The sequence below is a fragment of the Bufo gargarizans genome, chromosome 2 (assembly GCF_014858855.1).
Source record: "Bufo gargarizans isolate SCDJY-AF-19 chromosome 2, ASM1485885v1, whole genome shotgun sequence".
Taxonomy (NCBI): Eukaryota; Metazoa; Chordata; class Amphibia; order Anura; family Bufonidae; genus Bufo; species Bufo gargarizans.
This window is the reverse complement of record NC_058081.1, coordinates 474,886,285-474,906,546: the sequence shown is the minus strand read 5'-3', so window position 1 is coordinate 474,906,546 and position 20,262 is coordinate 474,886,285. Positions and strand designations below refer to the sequence as shown.

The 20,262-nt window shown below is 43.3% G+C and overlaps 2 protein-coding genes across 2 annotated transcripts in view; one reads left to right on the top strand and one right to left on the bottom strand.

The window, feature by feature from the left end:
* COL7A1 (collagen type VII alpha 1 chain) overlaps nt 1–6,321 on the top strand; it is a 92,384-nt gene extending 86,063 nt beyond the window's left edge. The window contains exons 75-82 of the mRNA XM_044277444.1: nt 2,126–2,335; nt 2,429–2,464; nt 2,698–2,742; nt 2,842–2,913; nt 3,029–3,073; nt 3,675–3,737; nt 4,148–4,192; nt 5,899–6,321. Of these exons, the coding sequence (XP_044133379.1) occupies nt 2,126–2,335; nt 2,429–2,464; nt 2,698–2,742; nt 2,842–2,913; nt 3,029–3,073; nt 3,675–3,737; nt 4,148–4,192; nt 5,899–6,162 (780 nt within the window). The 3' untranslated portion in view covers nt 6,163–6,321. The remainder of the gene's footprint in view (nt 1–2,125; nt 2,336–2,428; nt 2,465–2,697; nt 2,743–2,841; nt 2,914–3,028; nt 3,074–3,674; nt 3,738–4,147; nt 4,193–5,898) is intronic.
* An 87-nt stretch (nt 6,322–6,408) lies between these two features.
* Nucleotides 6,409–20,262, bottom strand: part of ATXN10 (ataxin 10) — a 66,460-nt gene continuing 52,606 nt past the window's right edge. Inside the window, exons 5-6 of the mRNA XM_044277443.1 lie at nt 13,513–13,677; nt 6,409–6,463 (exon numbers count right to left, since the gene is read on the bottom strand). Of these exons, the coding sequence (XP_044133378.1) occupies nt 6,409–6,463; nt 13,513–13,677 (220 nt within the window). The remainder of the gene's footprint in view (nt 6,464–13,512; nt 13,678–20,262) is intronic.

Below are 20,262 nucleotides of genomic sequence, written 5' to 3'. Positions count from 1 at the left end.
TTGAGGTTTTTGAAGCAGATCTGCACCAGAAAATGTGTGGAAAACGCACAAAAAAACACATGGACTTTCATGGAGATGCTTTTTTCTGCTTCCTATTCATTTCACTGGGGGATTCAGCGCTGAATCTGCCCAAAAATAGGGAGTGCTGACACTTTTTTACATGTTTCTTTTTTCCACGTGTAAAAAAGAAGCAAGTGCTGCTTCCATTGAAATGAATAGGAGGCTGTTTTGAGGCGTTTTTGGATCTGATTTGAAGATGATTTTGAGGCAGAAACAGGGGTCGAGTGGAGGGGGAACGCATGGGAACGGCGTTCCTGCACTATTTTCATGGCAGGAACGCCGTTCCCTTTCAGCCTCAAGTCAGGAGAACACGGCTGAATCAGATTCACAGGGGGAGACGGAGCGCACTGTGCAGGGCAGGCTAAGGGAGGAGGGGCGGCTTCAGTTGAGAGGAAGCTGCCTGCGACTCCTCTCATGGCGCCCCGCCCCCTAATGACATCATCTCCTTCACTACGAGATCATTCATTTAGAATGTCTTTTAGAAAAGTTTGTCCTAGGATTCAAACTCACGACCTCTACACATTAGAGGAAGGCATTTAACCTCACAGCCATGAAAGCTGTCTAGGTAGTTGCTTAAAAAAAAAATATATAAGACTTCTACTTATACCTAGTGTACTGATACCTAGTGTACAACCATACACATGACAGCTGCCCACTGTGTATGGATGTAGCAGAGCTGGGTGTGTTGGGGCAGCTGTCATGTGTATGGTTGTACACTAGGTATCAGTACACTAGGTATAAGTAGAAGTCTTAGTTTTTTTTTTTTTAAGCAGCTACCTAGACAGCTTTTATGGCTGTGAGGGTAAATGCCTTGCCTCTGATGTGTAGAGGTCATGAGTTCGAATCCCAAGACAAACTTTTCTAAAAGTGTTTTTTTTTTATAAGACTTCTACTGATACCTAGTTTACTGATACCTAGTGTACAACCATACACATGACAGCTGCCCACTGTGTATGGATGTAGCAGAGCTGGGTGTGTTGGGGCAGCTGTCATGTGTATGGTTGTACACTAGGTATCAGTACACTAGGTATAAGTAGAAGTCTTAGTTTTTTTTTTTTTTAAGCAACTACCTCAACAGCTTTTATGGCTGTGAGGGTAAATGCCTTGCCTGTAATGTGTAGAGGTCATGAGTTCGAATCCCAGGACAAACTTTTCTAAAAGTGTTTTTTTTTTCTTTTTCTGATACTTCTACTGATACCTAGTGTACTGATACCTAGTGTACAACCATACACATGACAGCTGCCCCAACACACCCAGCTCTGCTACATCCATACACAGTGGGCAAAGTTACCTACAGTAGAAGTCTTATATTTTATTTATTTTTTAAAGTAACAAGCTAGACAGCTTTCATAGCTGTGAGGGCATATGCCTGGCTTCTCCTGTGTAGAGGTCATGAGATTGAATCCCAGGACAAACTTTTCTAAAAGTGTTATTTTTTTTATTTATTTTTTTAGTCCGCAGCGGCACAAATTACAGCATGCTAGATTTTCTGTGCTTTTTTATTTTTTGGAGGGGGGGGGGGGTTGCAGTGGATCTTGGGTGAGTTCCCACACTTTTTTTCCCAGGACTTGACCCCTGGGCAGAAACACTCCAAAATCATCACCAAAAAACTCTGTGTGAACTGGACCTAACAGTGACAGTAACTGACTCCCAATAACAGTGACAACCATGGTGCTCCTAACAATACTGTAAGAATACCTTGAGGACTAGAAGTCTATGACCCCAGCAGTGTTGGTAGCAGCTGGACTATGGTGGTCAGAGCCAGCTGGATGTCAATCAGTGGTGTCAGGCCTGTGAAATCCTACCCCTCCATGCCCTTCTAAAGTACTAGATTTCTGGGATAATTGTCACGCTGGCCCTCATGAGATTAACCTTGAGAGAAATGGTAGTGGTCAGAAATCAGGTCCAAGATAAGTCTCTTGGAAGAGGAACACCAGCACAAGGCCTATCATTTCTAGGGAGTTAGTTCTAGATCAGGCAGCTTGTCTGGAAGAAGACACTTGTATATAAGAACATAGTCCCACAAATCCTGGAATATTGTATGTCTGATTCTATTTCCACCTAGGGAACAATGGGATTTCCTGGGGAGAGAGGACAGAAAGGAGAAAACGGAGATCAAGGTCCTCCTGGACCACAAGGCCCTATCGGACGTGCTATTGGAGAGCGAGGTCCTGAAGGCACACCAGGGCAACCTGGAGAAGCTGGAAAACCTGGAATTCCAGGAGTACCAGGGAGGACCGGAGAAACTGGAGAACAAGGAAAATCAGGAGAGAAGGTGGAGAATATTATCTATACTGGTCTATCATCCATCTGTCCATCCAATCACCCATCATTGCATCCTACAACGATATAACTATTTACCTTGCAGGGTGACCGGGGAGAGAGAGGAGAACGAGGAGAAAGTGTAAGTTGTAGCTATCCTTCCACATTACTGCCATAGATAGTGTGACTAATAATATTGTGTATATTCATATATATCTTGGGAACAAGGCTGTGATATCTGGATACTTGGACACCCATCATCTCTGTTTCCATCTATGCATATTGCTTGGCTTAGTAGTTCAGACTACATATAAATGGCCCTCTGCAGACTATGTATCTGAAGCCTGGTTATTATGTTATGCTGATATTTTACAGGGCAAGGATGGAGCAAGAGGACCTATTGGACCCCCAGGACCTAAGGTAAATACATTGTCACCAGACTATATTAAGTAAAATGTAACTTTTTAAATAAACTTTGAGATGTTCTTATCATTTTAATCTCCTTGCATTTCAATTAAGGGGGAAGCAATAGAACTTATTGCCACCGGGCCACGTGGAGAAAGAGGACTACCAGGACCGAAGGGAGCCATGGTCAGTTTGCAGTTTCTTAATTCCCTATATTCAGGTTGCCACCATATCATACCAATTTGTGATACCTTGTGTTGTTGAGCAGCCTGTAATTTGTGCTATGATCCTTCCTTGTCAGGGTGACCCAGGAGAAGATGGTGTGAAAGGACCCAAAGGAGATAAGGTCTGGTTGTAGTAGTAAGTCTATAGAGAGGTGTTCTACCTTCTTCTGTACCGGCAACAGCTGAAATGCTGCAAGCAATGTTTAAAGTGTTCATCTTTGACCGTCATGTAATCTGTAGGTCCAATTTTTTTACATTTCGGAATATATCATTTTAGCAGTAAGAGCTCATTTATGTGGTACAGAGCTCCAAAACTCCTGTGTAATGAAGGGTTAAATGATCACATTATTGCCGCCTGCCATTAACGCCACGGGGAGCTTAAGAGGCTTACTGCATACTGTATTACTATTGAGTTCAATGTATAAACTGTATGCAATGAGCTCCCACGCTCCACCTAGTGATGACTTCAGGCAGTGACAATCTGCAGGAGGGTTGGAGCTTTTCTTTCTATATCTTTAAACATTTACTATCAAACGAATCGGCTCAGAATTTGGACGTAAGCAGATAATAAATTATTGTTCAATGGGTTACCTTCACTTTAACATGTACATATTATGTCACTTCTTTACAAACTATTGCCTCAATTTTATCACATGATGGAAATGACATATTAGGAAATCATTTATGGAAACACTTTAACTTTTGATATTTGCTTCTCTTCAGGGAGTAGAAGGTTCTAAAGGAGACAGAGGTGACCCAGGAGAGAAGGGCAAAGATGGCTCCCCAGTGAGTGTTCCAAAAGTCTCAACAGTAATGAAAAGAGAATAGAACGTTTTTATTACAAGGAACTTTTCACCTTCACAAGTATTTTTTATTGTTCCACTGCATTTATCTGTTACCATTTTGTGTTTATCCATCTCCATGAAAACAGACAACAAAACCCAGTGTAGTCTGATCCTCTAGTCGTAGTTCCTTCTGTCTTTCCCCAAGTGTATGCTAAAGTATATTCAGGTGGGCAGCAAGTAGTAGGGGTTAGAGAGGGGAATATGACTGAAGGTTCTGACTACACAGGGGTTTGTTTGTAGTCTGTTACCATGGAGATGCACAGATCTGCATAGGAGCTGTGATAGGGAATAAAAATGTGGCTGTGAGGGTGGACATAGCCTCAAAGTTTAACAATTTGTATTTTTCTCTAGGGGCTCCAAGGAGAGCGAGGACTAGCAGGGTCTGAAGGAAAACCGGTATGTCATAAAAGGGAATCATTGACTCCTGTATTACATCATATGATCTATACTTAGACTTTCTATACTTACTATTGGCATTAAGCCCAAGCCCATAGTCAACATTTCTGGTATTACATCTTCCACAACAACTACTTCTAAGCAAACAGATACTGGAAATCTGGGTTATTAAAGAGGATACACTTTTATATATGTGACCACTGGGACCCATCATGGTAGAGAGCTAGCTGGTGTGGTCAGTTTCCATATTCCCCATTGATTTCAATGACCGTCATAATCATGCACTATTGGCTGCCTCTCCACAAATCTATAGACGTCAATAGCTATACAACAGCAAAAAGGCTGGACTTGGTGGGATTTAAGGGGTTGATTTGAAACACATGGCTGCTTTCTCCCTGTGAGAAACGGCACCACACCTGTCCTGAGGTTGTGTCTGGTTTTGCATTGACTTGAGTGATGATGGGGGTTATCCATCTTCAGGGGCCTTCTGTGCAGACCTCCCTACACGTGGGAGCATACTTAACCTGCCCCCCCACCCCCAGGCCAGGATCTGGGTCCTCCCCTTCCCCCGCCGCTGCGCTTTGGTCCGCATTAGTAAACTTCCTATCTAATGCGGGACACATGGCCACTGCCATGGCTGGCGTCATGTCACTGGGTCACGTGATGCATGGGAGGCATGTCACTCCTGTATCCTGCCATTGGCTGCACCGACCATGTGACCCACGCCAAACAGGAAGTTTACCAGCAGGGACCAGAGCGGCAGCAGGGAGCAGGTAAGCATGCTTCCCTATGCAGGTCCAGTCAAGTAGGGTGGGGTCTGAAGGTGGGTGCAAAAGCCCTCTAAAGGTGGATAACCCCTTCATGGACAGATTGGGAGCCATGTTTTTCTAATCCTAGACAACCGCTTTAAGTTTTTTACTTTTTAACTCACTTTGAGTAAAGCCTGGATAAATCAAAGCATTTGGAAGACCCTACCAACTGACCAGATCACAATGGGTAAGTCTTTTAAAGGAAAACTCCACCTCTGACATCCCATAAGACCGGCACCAAGTGGGGTACAAGCAGCCTATGTTCATATAAAAAACTTGTTAGAGTATTTATTATATTTGAATGTATCCATATGGTGGGCCCCCAAAATAAATGTTACTGGTGGGCCCTAGGAACCTCAGTCCGACACTGGGTACAAGGGTAATATAATCTATTCCCATCATTATAAAAAATTATAAAATGAATGTTGACCCTTTTTTGCTCTACCCTAAATAGATCCAACCTTCTTTTGCCGATTATTTCTGAATTTATCTTTATAGCATTCAGAGCTCCTTTTTTTTCTGATACAGAGCTCCAAATCCCCTACTTAGACATAAGGGGTAGTTGATAAAATTTATTTCTGCCTTTGGCCACCACTAGGGGGAGCTCAGAAAAAGGAACGGTTTGTAATTTGGGGCATATTTCAGCATACATATCGATATTTCTCTGCTATTTCACAGTGAAATGCCCCCAAAAGTGACAACTCCACCCCTTTCAATGTCAATTAGCAGAATCCCACCTCTTTCTAAGTTACATTGTAGGACTATCCCGACATTGTTGGCAAGTTTTTCCTGTATGGTTTAGTACAATTTGGCGCTGACCTGTCTGGTAGAGACAGACTTGATCAAACGTGACCTGTATTATGTCTTCTTGTTTTGTGTCCGTTGACTTCATTATAGGGCGAGAAGGGCAATAGCGGGCTTCCAGGCCCGGCTGTAAGTAAACCCCATTGGATAGCTGCAGTTTGGGCTCATGACTTGAGCTGCCTGCTCTCAATGGCTTTGCGCACTTACACTGGTCTCTTCGTGCGGTCATTCTTGGTCCCTTTAATTGGGTTAATCTGGGTTCTGGGCGCCTCCTCTTCTCTTGCACTAATGATTGGGCTTGAATTAAATATCCGCAGGGTATGCCAGGCTTCCCAGGAGTGCTCGGCCGACCGGTAGGTGTTTCTCATTGCCTCTGCTTTCATTTCTTGCATGTGGCATGTCTGCAGATTGTATGTGCTTCTGTAATAAATGTCTGACACAAGAGGCCCAGCAGATCTTTACATTGTTCATTAAAAAACATATCCTTATATTATCCTAAATATGTAATTTTTCCATAAAATAAAAAACACTCAAGAAAACAGCGGTGCAAGGCTGCACAAAATTAGTGGGAAAAGAGAAGACCATAGCCTTTTTTAGTCTTAATCATGGCTTGCTATGAATAAGGCCAAACTTTGGGTCGAAACGTGTGAGCCGTATCCTGTTTACAATAAATGAAGATGGATTTTAATACATGCCATAAGCTAATGCTTTTATTGCAAGAATACTGGAATCCTCCCTGTCTCCATGGAGATATATGTCTCTGCATAGGAGCTGTAGACACAATACAATAGGACATTTTAAATTAAAACTATTTGGAAGGTTTCTTAATTTTTTATTTTATATGTACAGAAATATTCATACAGTAGGTATAAAGTCTGGGCCTCAATGTGTCTCAAAGTACAAGGTGCAATTTACTAGCTGATTGAAAGCCACATTCTATAAATCCCTATTAGTAGCGACATATTAATGTATAGCAAGCACTAAAATATAGTGATCATTTCATATGTCTGATCTTAACCACATCTACTTTCCATTGAAATATGTGACATGCATCATTTTACTATCTGTGCAGTTGTGTTTTTTTTTTTGTTGCATTTTATGTTTTACAAAGAAGAAAATGTAAGTTGCTGCATTACACATGACCACCACTAGGTGGTGCTTCAGAGTAATTGCTTTATGCTGCACCAAACAAGTCTACCACTAGGTGGTGCTTCAGAGTAGTTACTTTATGCTTGCAGCATTCCGTGTGGCTATTTGTGGTACTGCAAGTAAAACCTCAATTATTTTCATCTGGAATATTATAATAATTATAATTAATAATTATAATTGTCACGGAATGTGTACAGGTAACAAGGCAAAGCAACATGTATAAACGACTCGCTGGATCCAAAAACTAAGGAACCAAGGGAGACCCCTGCAGAAGACCTGGCACTTTCCCTGGCTGCTCAGCCTATGCAAAGATCCTAATGGTGGAGGTTTGCATATCCACGAACCTTGACTATAAAGCCCTGAGCACCCTACTATAGTGAGGGGACACGACCACCGGCTCCCTACACAAGACACGGAGGGAGTCAGGGTCATCTGGGATCCAGCAAACAGATATTAACATATAAAGTACACTTAGCTTTGAAGCAAACAGGAGGACAGATCAGCGTGCACACACACTCCAGGAGGAATATAAGCCGCCCAGAAAAGCATTCTGAGGAGGCATTTAAAGGGAAGCAATTAAGACATGACAGCTGAGAGAGGCTGACGAGAGGAGGAGCTGAATACCACAACACAGAAATTCAAGGAGGAGGTTCTGAAAGGCCTCTGTCAGAGCTTCTCAGCTGTCTGGTTGTGACAGTACCCCTCCCTCTACGAGTGGACTCCGGACACTCAGAGCCCACCTTCTCAGGATGGGACCTATGGAATGCCCTGATGAGACGAGAGGCCTTAATGTCCGTCACTGGGACCCACATCCTCTCCTCAGGACCATACCCCTCCCACTGAACAAGGTACTGAAGAGAACCGCGGACAAGACGAGAATCCACAATCCTAGAGACCTGAAATTCAAGATTCCCATCAACCATAATCGGAGGAGGAGGCAAAGGCGAGGGTACAATGGGTTGAACATAAGGTTTCAATAAGGACTTATGAAAAACATTATGGATCTTCCAAGTCTGAGGAAGATCAAGACGGTATGCAACAGGATTGATGACAGACAGGATTTTGTAAGGCCCAATAAACCTAGGACCCAACTTCCAGGAGGGAACCTTCAATTTGATATTCTTGGTAGACAACCACACCAGATCACCAACATTCAGGTCCGGACCAAGCACACGTCTCTTATCAGCCACACGCTTATATCTCTCACTCATGCTCTTTAGATTATCTTGAATCTTTTGCCAAATAGATGACAAAGACGAGGAGAATCTGTCCTCATCAGGTAAACCAGAAGACCCCTCTCCCGAGAAAGTCCCAAACTGTGGATGAAACCCATATGCACCAAAAAATGGTGACTTATCAGAGGACTCCTGACGACGGTTATTTAAAGCAAACTCAGCAAGGGACAAAAAAGAACACCAATCCTCTTGATTCTCCGCCACAAAACAACGCAGATATGTCTCCAGATTCTGATTGACGCGCTCTGTCTGGCCATTCGACTGCGGGTGGAAAGCAGAAGAGAATGACAACCGAACCCCCAAGCGAGAACAGAAAGCCTTCCAGAATCTGGAAACAAACTGCGTGCCCCTATCAGAGACTATGTCTGAAGGAATACCAGTGCAATTTGACAATGTGATCAACAAATGCCTGCGCCAGCGTCTTAGCATTGGGCAAACCAGGAAAAGGGATGAAATGCACCATTTTGCTAAAACGGTCCACCACCACCAGAATCACAGTCTTCCCCGAGGAACGAGGCAGGTCCGTGATAAAGTCCATGGGAAGGAGAGGACCTGATGGCCGTGAATGAGGGACTTTGGCACGAGCGCAAGTCTCGCAGGCTGCCACAAAACCCTCAACCGACTTACGAAGCGCAGGCCACCAGAATCTCAGAGCGATGAGATCCAGTGTGGCTCTTACCCCCGGGTGCCCAGCAAGGACCGTATCGTGGTGTTCTTTAAAAATCTTGTGTCTTAAAGCGAGAGGCACAAACAACCTCCCAGGAGGACAAAGATCAGGAGCCTCTGACTGGGCTGCCTGCACCTCTGCCTCCAATTCAGGAAAAAGAGCAGAGACCACCACACCTTTAGCCAAAATGGGACCCGGGTCTTCAAAATTCCCGCCTCCCGGAAAACAACGTGACAGGGCATCTGCCTTCACATTCTTAACTCCAGGGCGGAACGTGACAACAAAATTAAACCTAGAAAAGAACAACGACCATCTGGCCTGTCTCGGGTTCAGACGCTTGGCTGACTCCAAGTAGGCCAGATTTTTATGGTCAGTAAATACGGTAATAGGGTGTCTGGCTCCCTCTAGCCAATGGCGCCATTCCTCAAAAGCCAACTTGATGGCCAACAATTCCCTATCTCCCACATCGTAATTTCTCTCTGCGGAGGAGAGTTTTCTTGAGAAAAAGGCACACGGTCGCCAATTGGCAGGAGAGGAACCCTGAGACGAGACCGCCCCCACACCCACCTCAGAAGCATCAACCTCAACTATGAAGGGTAACGAAACATCAGGTTGCACCAAGATGGGAGCGGAAGCAAAACTCTCCTTGATATCAGAAAAAGCCTTACGCGCCTCTACTGACCAAGAAGAAAAATCTACCCCCTTTCTGGTCATATCAGTGAGTGGTTTAACAATAGAAGAATAATTCAAAATGAACTTCCTGTAATAATTGGCAAAGCCCAAAAAACGCATCAGCGCCTTTTGATTCTCAGGAAGCTCCCACTCAAGCACAGCGCGGACCTTCTCGGGGTCCATGCGAAAACCAGAAGCGGAGAGAAGAAACCCCAGAAATTGAATTTCTGGAACCGCAAACACACATTTTTCCAGTTTCGCATATAATTTATTCTCCCGCAGGATGAGCAAGACCTGACGTAAATGTTCCTTATGAGTTTTGAAATCGGGAGAAAAAATCAAAATGTCATCCAAATACACCAATACAAATTTTCCCATCAAATGATAAAAAATGCTGTTCACGAAATGCTGAAAAACGGCTGGGGCATTCATCAAACCAAAAGGCATAACCAAATTCTCAAAATGGCCCTCAGGGGTATTGAAGGCCGTCTTCCATTCGTCCCCTTCTCTGACCCTGACCAGGTTGTATGCCCCTCTTAAATCTAATTTGGAAAAGACTTTAGCCCCAACAACCTGGTTAAATAGGTCCGGGATCAGAGGAAGCGGATAAGGGTCACGAATTGTGATATTGTTCAGCTCCCTGAAATCCAGACAAGGTCTTAAAGAACCATCTTTTTTCTTAAAGAAAAAACCAGCGGCAACAGGTGACTTCGAGGGTCGTATGTGTCCCTTTCTCAGACTCTCAGACATATAAGTACGCATAGCGATCCTCTCAGGTTGGGAAAGATTGTATAAACGAGATTTAGGCAGCTTGGCGTCTGGGATGAGATTAATAGGGCAATCGTACTCCCTGTGCGGGGGCAAATCCTGAACCCCACTCTCAGAGAAGACATCCGAAAATTCAGAGAGAAAAGATGGTACAGTCTTAGTAGCAACCTCAGAAACAGATGTCGTGAGGCAATTCTCTCTGCAAAAGTCACTCCAACCATTTATTTGCCTTGCTTGCCAATCAATGGTGGGGTTATGTTTAGTGAGCCAGGGTAGCCCCAACACTAGAGGAGTCGGCAAACCGCTAAGGACGAAACATGCCACATCCTCAACATGAGCATCACTCACAATTAAACGGATATTGTGAACTATGCCCTTTAATGACTTCTGAGAAAGTGGAGCGGAATCGATAGCAAACACAGGAATATCCTTTCGCAAAGCGCACACCTGGAAACCATGAGTTATCGCAAAGTGATTATCAATGAGATTGACCGCTGCTCCACTATCCACAAAAATCTCACAAAAAATGTTCTTGCTCTCTAGCGCCACCCTAGCCGGCAGGACAAAACGGGAACTACAAGCAAACGGAAAATCTTCAATCTCCGGCTCAATCCTGCCAATAGTAACAGACGGAACATTTTTCAAAGATTTTTTCCTCTTTGTTTCTTTATTATACCCAGAGAACTGCCTGAATCTCCTAGAGGGACAAATATTTGCCAAATGATTAATACCTCCACAACAAAAACAAACCCTCCCATGCGGGCTGAATCTTCTATTGTCAGAAGCATTCAACCCCAGCAGCATGGACTCCTGCTCAGAAGGGGCTGACAGCGACTGAGACCCCTGCGCAGAGAATGGGACCGCTGCACAGTCCTGGGACCGAGTATGACAGGAAGGAGAGATCTCTCCTCTCTCTCTAAGACGCCTGTCAATACGAACGGCCTGAGACATAGCAGAGTCCAAAGAAATAGGCCTTTCATGAAAGGCAAATGCATCTTTCAATCCCTCTGAAAGACCATGGCAAAATTGACTTCGGAGTGCAGCATCATTCCAACCAGTATCAGCTGCCCAACTCCGAAATTCTGAGCAGTATATTTCTGCGGATTGTTTACCCTGGCATAGGAGACGTAGTCTAGACTCCGCCAGAGCAATACGATCCGGATCATCATATATCTGACCCAGGGCTAAAAAGAATTCATCCACTGAACGGAGGGGCCGTGCCCCCTCCGGCAGCGAAAAGGCCCAGGACTGAGCGTTACCCCTGAGCAGCGATATAATGATCCCCACCCTCCGTTCCTCATCACCAGAAGAATGGGGAAGAAGGCGAAAATGGAGTTTGCAAGCCTCTCTAAAACGCACAAAATTCTCACTACCCCCGGAGAACGTATCCGGGAGCGAGATCTTAGGCTCAGAACAAGCTCCATGAACGCAAGCTGAACCGGTCACTTGAAGCTGAGAAAAAGTCTTACGGAGGTCAGCTACCTCCAATGAAAGACCCTGGAAGCGTTCAGCCAAAAGTGAAACCGGATCCATGCTTAAGACGGTTTTGGCGGCTTATAATGTCACGGAATGTGTACAGGTAACAAGGCAAAGCAACATGTATAAACGACTCGCTGGATCCAAAAACTAAGGAACCAAGGGAGACCCCTGCAGAAGACCTGGCACTTTCCCTGGCTGCTCAGCCTATGCAAAGATCCGAATGGTGGAGGTTTGCATATCCACAAACCTTGACTATAAAGCCCTGAGCACCCTACAATAGTGAGGGGACACGACCACCGGCTCCCTACACGAGACACGGAGGGAGTCAGGGTCACCTGGGATCCAGCAAACAGATATTAACAGATAAAGGTACACTTAGCTTTGAAGCAAACAGGAGGACAGATCAGCGTGCACACACACTCCAGGAAGTAATATAAGCCGCCCAGAAAAGCATTCTGGGGAGGCATTTAAAGGGAAGCAATTAACACATGACAGCTGAGAGAGGCTGACGAGAGGAGGAGCTGAATACCACAACACAGAAATTCAAGGAGGAGGTTCTGAAAGGCCTCTGTCAGAGCTTCTCAGCTGTCTGGTTGTGACACTAGAAGCCTACATCAGACAAGAATGGGACAACATTCTTCTCCCAAAACTCCAGCAATTTGTCTACCAGACATTTACAGTCTGTTGGTAGAAGAGGAGGATAACCAGGTCGGCAGTGAGTTGGAGATTATTTTTAAGACTACCACTGCACATCAGCAGCAAATGATTGACCAAAGGAGGCGCTTACTAATAACATTTATACAGCACAATAATAAATCTGTATACAGAAAGTTTCTAAGCTACCACCCTAGGTATGCAGTTATAATTTTGCACGGATTATGCAGGGTTGATCATGAACAAGTTCAGCTGAACACTAAGTGCTCAAGCCTGTCTGCCCCGTTACTCATGTGTCCCTGATCCAGTGCCTTGTGCTTCCTTGCTCCTCCCCTTTACCCAGGGACTTAAAGGAAATGTGTCAACAGAAAAAGGCCCATTGTTTAAAATCACATTTTTATGGTTAAAATATTTTCAAAGAAAGTTATTTTTAAATTTTTCACGTCAAATATTTAAAGAAAAAACCTAAAATCCTGCCGTTTTCGCTCTGGCCAGTAAGACTAATACTACTTGGTTCACATCTGCATTGTGAACTTCAGCAGTCTGTGCCAGTGAAGGAACAGACTGCTGGAGTTCATCGTATCTGGTATAGCCAAATACCACCATACACAGTGAATGGTAATGGTTTTCTGGCATATACGCAGACTTTCGGCCGGACAAAAAAACTTTGCGTGTAGATGCAGATGCGAATCTAGCCTAATAGGTGCCATTTCTTGGTCTGTACAGATCATCTTACTGCAGTTATTTGCTTATCTAAACCCAGAGGTTACAGACAGATAAAGAATGACAGATAAGACAGGATCCACCATTCACAATAGGTGATTGGCAAGGCTAATCTATTCTTTCCTTGTACAATGACCTATGCACAGGTCACAGATCACAGAGCATGCCTGGAAAACTCCACAGAAGTCAGCGAGGTCCCCTCCTGACCATTGTGTCTATGGATCATGGGGCTGCCGTAAAGCAATTTTCTTGATGCTTTCTAAACGCTGTTAAGGACAGCTCAGGCAAGATGGCAGCCCCTATAATCAAGTTAATTTTTTACATAAAAAAATTATAATAGGAAATCCAAATAGTACATACAGCCACTCCGCATCTGACCGCTTGCTGTAGGCAGTTATTACCCCCAGGGAAATGTTAAGGTTGCCAGGTTCTAACAAGTCAGCCATTTTGTCTTCATCCATACAAGTGTACAAAACCATGGAAGCATAAGCAGAGACTTTGTCGTCTTCATGGGTCAGGCAATTTCTACAAAATAAAATAGATAAGCAAGAAAACAATTGTGAAAATATTGAAAGTGTTAAATTCGTCACCACTGTTAAAGGGGTTTTCCAAGACTTTTATCACCAGTATCTGATCGGTGAGGATCCAACACCCAGATCTCCAACTGATTGGCAGTTTGAGAAGGAACTAGCGCTCGCAGTAGCGCCGTGGCCCTTTCTCAGTTTACACCCAAATCGCAGAGTGAAAAAACACCTGGTATATAGCTGTCCTAACTAACTACAAGTAAATACCCAAAACTAGACTCAGAACAGCATGTAATATAGAATCACAAATTTTTTATTGGACATACACTTGTATAAAACATAGAAATCCATATATATTAGCAGCATTGAATCACACAGGATTGATACCCACAGGTCTGTCACATTATAATACATATAACTTGCAACAAAAATCCCGGACTGTGAGAAAAAGATAATCAATCACAGCCCACAGTTAGTATATAAAGTGCATAGTGCCACAAAGTACAAATAACATATAGGAGATAAATGCAGTCAAGATATATACAGACCAAGACAGTCCTGCATCCCAACACGTGTTTCTCAGTCGCTTTCTCAAGGGATAATGGTGGTGTGTGTACACTGATCATATATGGTCTAAAAATTAGGTAAATTGGGAGCACATGGGATGCAAACAGACGCCCAAAGACAGGAAACGGAAGTGTGGTGCGTTCCACACTGGAACGCACCAAATCACTTCCGGTCCAGATGTTGGCTGCAACACACTTCTTGATGACGTCTAACATACGAAGTGAGTATGCCTCATTTATTCTCGACCTGCTTGAGTTTACGCTGTGGCATATCTTCTTCATTTTTAAGGGGTCTTTCTACCTACAGCTCCAGGGAACTGCAATGGGGGAGTCTTGTGCGCCCTCTTATGCGAATCTTTTCCTGGGGCTGTGGGAGAGAAATATCTTCTTAACAGACCCGATCAAGCATATCGAGAAGGTCCACATGTGGTGTCGTTATATCGACGATGTGCTTATGATTTGGCAGGACAGCACTGAGGATTTGAAGGAGTTTGTCACTCCTCAATGAGAACAACGTAAATATCCACCTTACGTTTAAGATGGGGAGAACTAAGGTGGACTTTTTGGATGTGGCTTAACATGTGGATAATGATGGCTTTATACACACAGACCTGTTTCGGAAGCCCACCGCTGTGAACAGTCTTCTCCGTGCCAGTCTCCTATCACCCTAAAAAGTTGTTGGATGGTATACCTATCGGACAGTTCTTGAGATTGAGAAGAATCTGCTCCAGAGAGGATGATTTTGAGAAACAGGCGGATGATTTAACTAAGAGATTTAAAAGATCGTGGATACAGTGATCGCTCAGTAAGGAAAGCGTATGTACGTGCCAAACATTCTAAAAGAGAAAAATTACTGGAAGATCGAGGCAGACAGAAGGATGGGGGAAAAATAGTGAGATTCATTACATCATATAATTCTGGCCATGAGGAGTTTGTCTCTATACTTGAAAAACACTGGAATATATTACGGATGGACCATACCAGGCGGGGTTATTTACCTCAGCATCCCTCTCTCACCTTCAGACGGGAAAGGAACTTGAAAGATATGCTAGTTCATAGTCACTATGAAGGCAAGCCCACAGAGAATTTGTTTGGTTTCAAGGGTCCGAAATGGGGCTGTCGTCCCTGTGGAAAATGTGTTGCATGTCCCAACATTGTATGAACAAATACCTCCACAGACTGCACTGGGCAGAAGAACTACGAGATCACGCACACAATATCGTGCACAACAGTGGGGGTGATTTATGTGGCCACCTGCCCCTGTAATTTGTCTTATGTAGGGATGACTTCGAGACAACTGAGACGACGGACAAGAGAGAATATCCTCGGAATTATGGGGGGGGGGGGGGGGGGGGGCGAAAGATGAAGAGGACCCCCAGAACCTAAAAACCATCCCAAGACACTTCAAGAACTATCATAACAGCGACGACTCTCTCCTTAAGGTAAGAGGGATTAATAGGGCTCTGATAGGGGGGAGGGAATTGAAAGAAGGTTCTTGCTCAGAAAGTGAAATGGATTTTTGAGCTCAATACTGTGATGCCACCTGGTCTGAATGAGCCCCTAAGTTTTTCACCATTTTTGGGGTAGTCTTTTAAATATATTTTCTTTCTTTTCTCGTGTTAATTATGTCCTCTGTAGGTCCAAGTGGTGTTTATCTTCTTGACCTTTTTAATGTATAATTTTATACTGTGATTTTAAATATATTTTTTTCTGTGTTATTAGGTTATTTTGGTTGTCAATTATGGATGTATATATTTTATACCATCTTAAAATATTCGGATCGATAAAGCCTGGTGATGAAAGCGATGAATTGTATGAGGTGGAGAGTACCAGCAAGGAGGGGGTTAAACGGAGAACACACAGTTTTCTGGAAATAACAAAATAATAATGAATAATGAAAAGGGCAGCAGTTTTGTCTGCATTGAATGGACATATATATTTATTATTCACTATATATTCTTTATATGATATATATAAATATTCTTCATATCATTAATAGGGTAATACTCACTGAATGTAATCATATAGATTATGGCACTTGATTTGCAGCTCTTTATCACTTTTTCACTTTAACTTTATTTATTTCATTTCATCACTTTACTCACCTTTATTATTATTTTCATTATTATTATTTCTTTTTCACTTGCACGATTAATTTTTTCACTTATATATGTATTGTTCGCTCTATTTAGTATATATCTCTATATGGTTCCTTCAATAGCGATATGCATGATGGGCTGAGATTTCGGTCTAAGATCGTGCCGCAGAGTGCCGCCTGCGGTCCAGCGTGGAATGCATCACGTGATTATGCCCCGCTGTTCTCGCAGGATTTGCGGCATGGTCTCCGATGTAGCACGAGACTGTGCGGGCTGGAGCGTTCCACGGTGGACCGCATGCCGGATATCCGGTATGGCCAGTGCGATCTTCCGTGGAGCTGCTTGCCTCTGCCAGCCGCCGCAGGATTATTATGTTGGAAGCGGCTATGATCAACTCTCTATGGGTCTGCTCTACCTCTCCCCCGCCTTGTATGGTGATATATGTGATTAGTATGAATGTTGCAGTGTCCGGACACTGACTGGACCGGAAGTGATTTGGTGCGTTCCAGCGTGGAACGCACCACACTTCCGTTTCCTGTCTTTGGGCGTCTGTTTGCATTCCATGTGCTCCCAATTTACCTAATTTTTTTTAGACTATATATGATCAGTGTATACACACCACCATTATCCCTTGAGAAAGCGACTGAGAAACACGTGTTGGGATGCAGGACTGTCTTGGTCTGTATATATCTTGACTGCATTTATCTCCTATATGTTATTTGTACTTTGTGGCACTATGCACTTTATATACTAACTGTGGGCTGTGATTCATTATCTTTTTCTCACAGCCCGGGAGTTTTATTGCAAGTTATATGTATTATAATGTGACAGACCTGTGGGTATCAATCCTGTGTGATCAAATGCTGCTAATATATATGGATTTCTATGTTTTATACAAGTGTATGTCCAATAAAAAAATGTGTGATCCTTTCTCAGTTTAGCCTAGGACTGTGACATGGCCTATGTGCTTTTATTATTTAAAAATGGTCCATCAGACCAATAACATGTTTTTGTTTCATGTGCTAGGTTAACATCATTAAAATTCACAAGTTCATTATAAACTAGAATTGTCTAGCTCGAATCAGACATAATATCTTTACATTGTCACATAAGATTGCATACCAACAGTACTCAATGGGAACCCCTACAGATATATCAAAATCTTTTTTATATGAGCGGGCAATTTTCAATCACACCCTTCAACCACCACATATTCACTATTGTTGTTCCACTTTCATTCACAAAATACGGGACCCGGTCACATGGTCCCTACCACCAATAAGGAGTCTTTTCGCACAACTGACTCCGGAGATAGAAAAGAGATGAAAGTCCTACCGCATATATCGCAACCAACTGTAAGTGCTATACTAGGCATGGCTTTAGATCAAATTCAACGTTTTAGGCTACTTTCACACTAGCGTTCGGGCGGATCCGTTCTGAACGGATCCGCCCATAATAATGCAGACGGAGGCTCCGTTCAGAACGGATCCGTCTGCATTATATTAGCTAAAAAAAGCTAAGTGTGAAAATAGCCTGGGACGGATCCGTCCAGACTTTCAATGTAAAGTCAATGGGGGACGGATCCGCTTGAAGATTGAGCCACATTGTGGCATCTTCAAACGGATCCGTCCCCATTGACTTACATTGTAAGTCTGGACGGATCCGCACGCCTCCGCACGGCCAGGCGGAAAACCGAACGCTGCAAGCAGCGTTAAGCTGTCCGCCTGTCCGTGCGGAGGTGAGCGGAGCGGAGGCTGAACGCCGCCAGACTGATGCAGTCTGAGCGGATCCGCCTCCATTCAGACTGCATCAGGGCTGGACGGCTGCGTTCGGGTCCGCTCGTGAGCTCCTTCAAACGGAGCTCACGAACGGAAACCCGAACGCTAGTGTGAAAGCAGCCTAAGCCACCTGGCTGCAAAGTCCCTAACTTATAAATCCACTAAACCTCACGATTGTTGATTCTAGCAATCTGGTCTCCACCCCGCCAGTGTGGTTTAACCAGTTCTATGCCCATGAACTTCATACCCTTTGGATTTTTTGGGTGCGTCTTTTTAAAATGTAATGAAACACTATGGGTTTCGAGGCCCTTTTTTTAGATTTCGTATGTGTTCCTGAATTCTTATTTTTAGTTTGCGGGTGGTACGCCCGACATACTGCAACCCACACGAGCATTCTAACAGATAGAAAACCTTTTTCACAGGTGATTTCGCCATTGATCTTGTGGCGATTGCCTTTTACTGTAGATTCAAATATCTGTGTGCGTCGCTCCCTATCTGATGTGGCCCTGTTTTTACATGGCAGGCAAAAATCTTCTCTTTCCTCAAAGCTCCTCTTTCTTTCTTCCCCGACCTCCTATCATAATCCACCTGTTTCTTACCCTCATTTAGATCTTCAATATAGTACCCCTTCTCTACAAAGCGGTCTTGAATAATTCGGCTCTGTTCTTCATACACAGCTTCCTCTGTGCAATTCCGGCTGATTCTAGTAAGCTGCCCCTTAGGTATATTAGGTGAGCCTTTCCAGCGCGCTAATATAGGTTCACTTGCCTTCTATCCCTGCGCTATGTTAATTTGCTTATAAAACTTTTGTTAGATTTTCTATGTGCACCTGCTTTCTAAAAAAATAAAAATAACCAAACACTGCCCCCGACATGTTTCGCCAGCTAATCTGTTGTCCTCAGGGGATTTGCGCAGAGTGTGTTAGAAAGGGGCGGGAACAGCCTATTAAACTCTCTGATGCAGAAGCCACTCACATGGGTGGCATATCGCTAACCTCAGTATTGTTATGTGAGCTTTTGGGGATAGTTACGGAAGCGCTAATTGTAGCGATCCCTTCCTTCTCTCCCCTCCCACCGGGTGAAGTACCCCCTTGCACTCAATCCCTCTAATTAAATTAAACTAGACTGTGGGATGATACTACATAGCGAGGAGGCGTGCTTGGGCTATAAACTAAGGCGGGCTGGGCACTGCGGGGGGGGGGGGGGTTACTGGGCTCAGAGGGTGAAGAATAACGCCCCTCTGGGCACCTTTAGATCGCTTTTTTAGCAAAAATGAAAGCATGAATATAAGAAATAAAACCACTGCAGGAGATAAGGTATTTTATTAAACATGGCAATGGTCAAACCAGGTGACAGATTCCCTTTAACTAAAATATTCCACCATATACTGGATATACTGGTATTAAATCTATGAGTTTTGATATGTTGATGATATCTGATGAGTTAGTCATAAATAAATCTACCCACATTGGATTAGGTCTATTTTTCTAAACAGGTCTATAAATACACTCTCTTTTTAATATAAATTGCTAATCATGTTGTTCATTATTAGATCATAGGCATTTATTTAATTAGATTCTTCTCCTCACTATTTACAATCAACTATTTAATTGCCATATATGTTTAATGTGCACAAGATTACCCTCACTGTTACTTTTCTTCAATATCCTTTTTCATCAGAGGCATGCTCATCTAATATCACAACTTTCATAATTATTTATGTTTAATAGCCATGATTATTTCTATTTACAAATATTTCTACATTGTTTTCCTATTTACCATTATTTGTTCTTTTCTTATTTATTTCTTTTTATTGTATTTTTATCTACATTTAAATTATTCTATTTTTATTTTAATGTATTTATTTTGGGTCTCCTTCCTATGTGCATATATACATCTACCTCCAAATTATGGTAATTCATATATAGCACTGGGACACAGATGTACTGTGACATTATAAACCTTAGTGCTATTGCGGAACTAGGTGGAAGTCAGAGAAAATGGGGGGGGGGGACCTCTTGGGGATAAAACTTATCATACACCGAAACCACTCCTAGTTATCATTATTATCACTAGAATACATTAGTCATGTAGAACTATTATCACCTCTTGTTTTTATCTAGGTCTTCAATTGTGGAGCCACTACA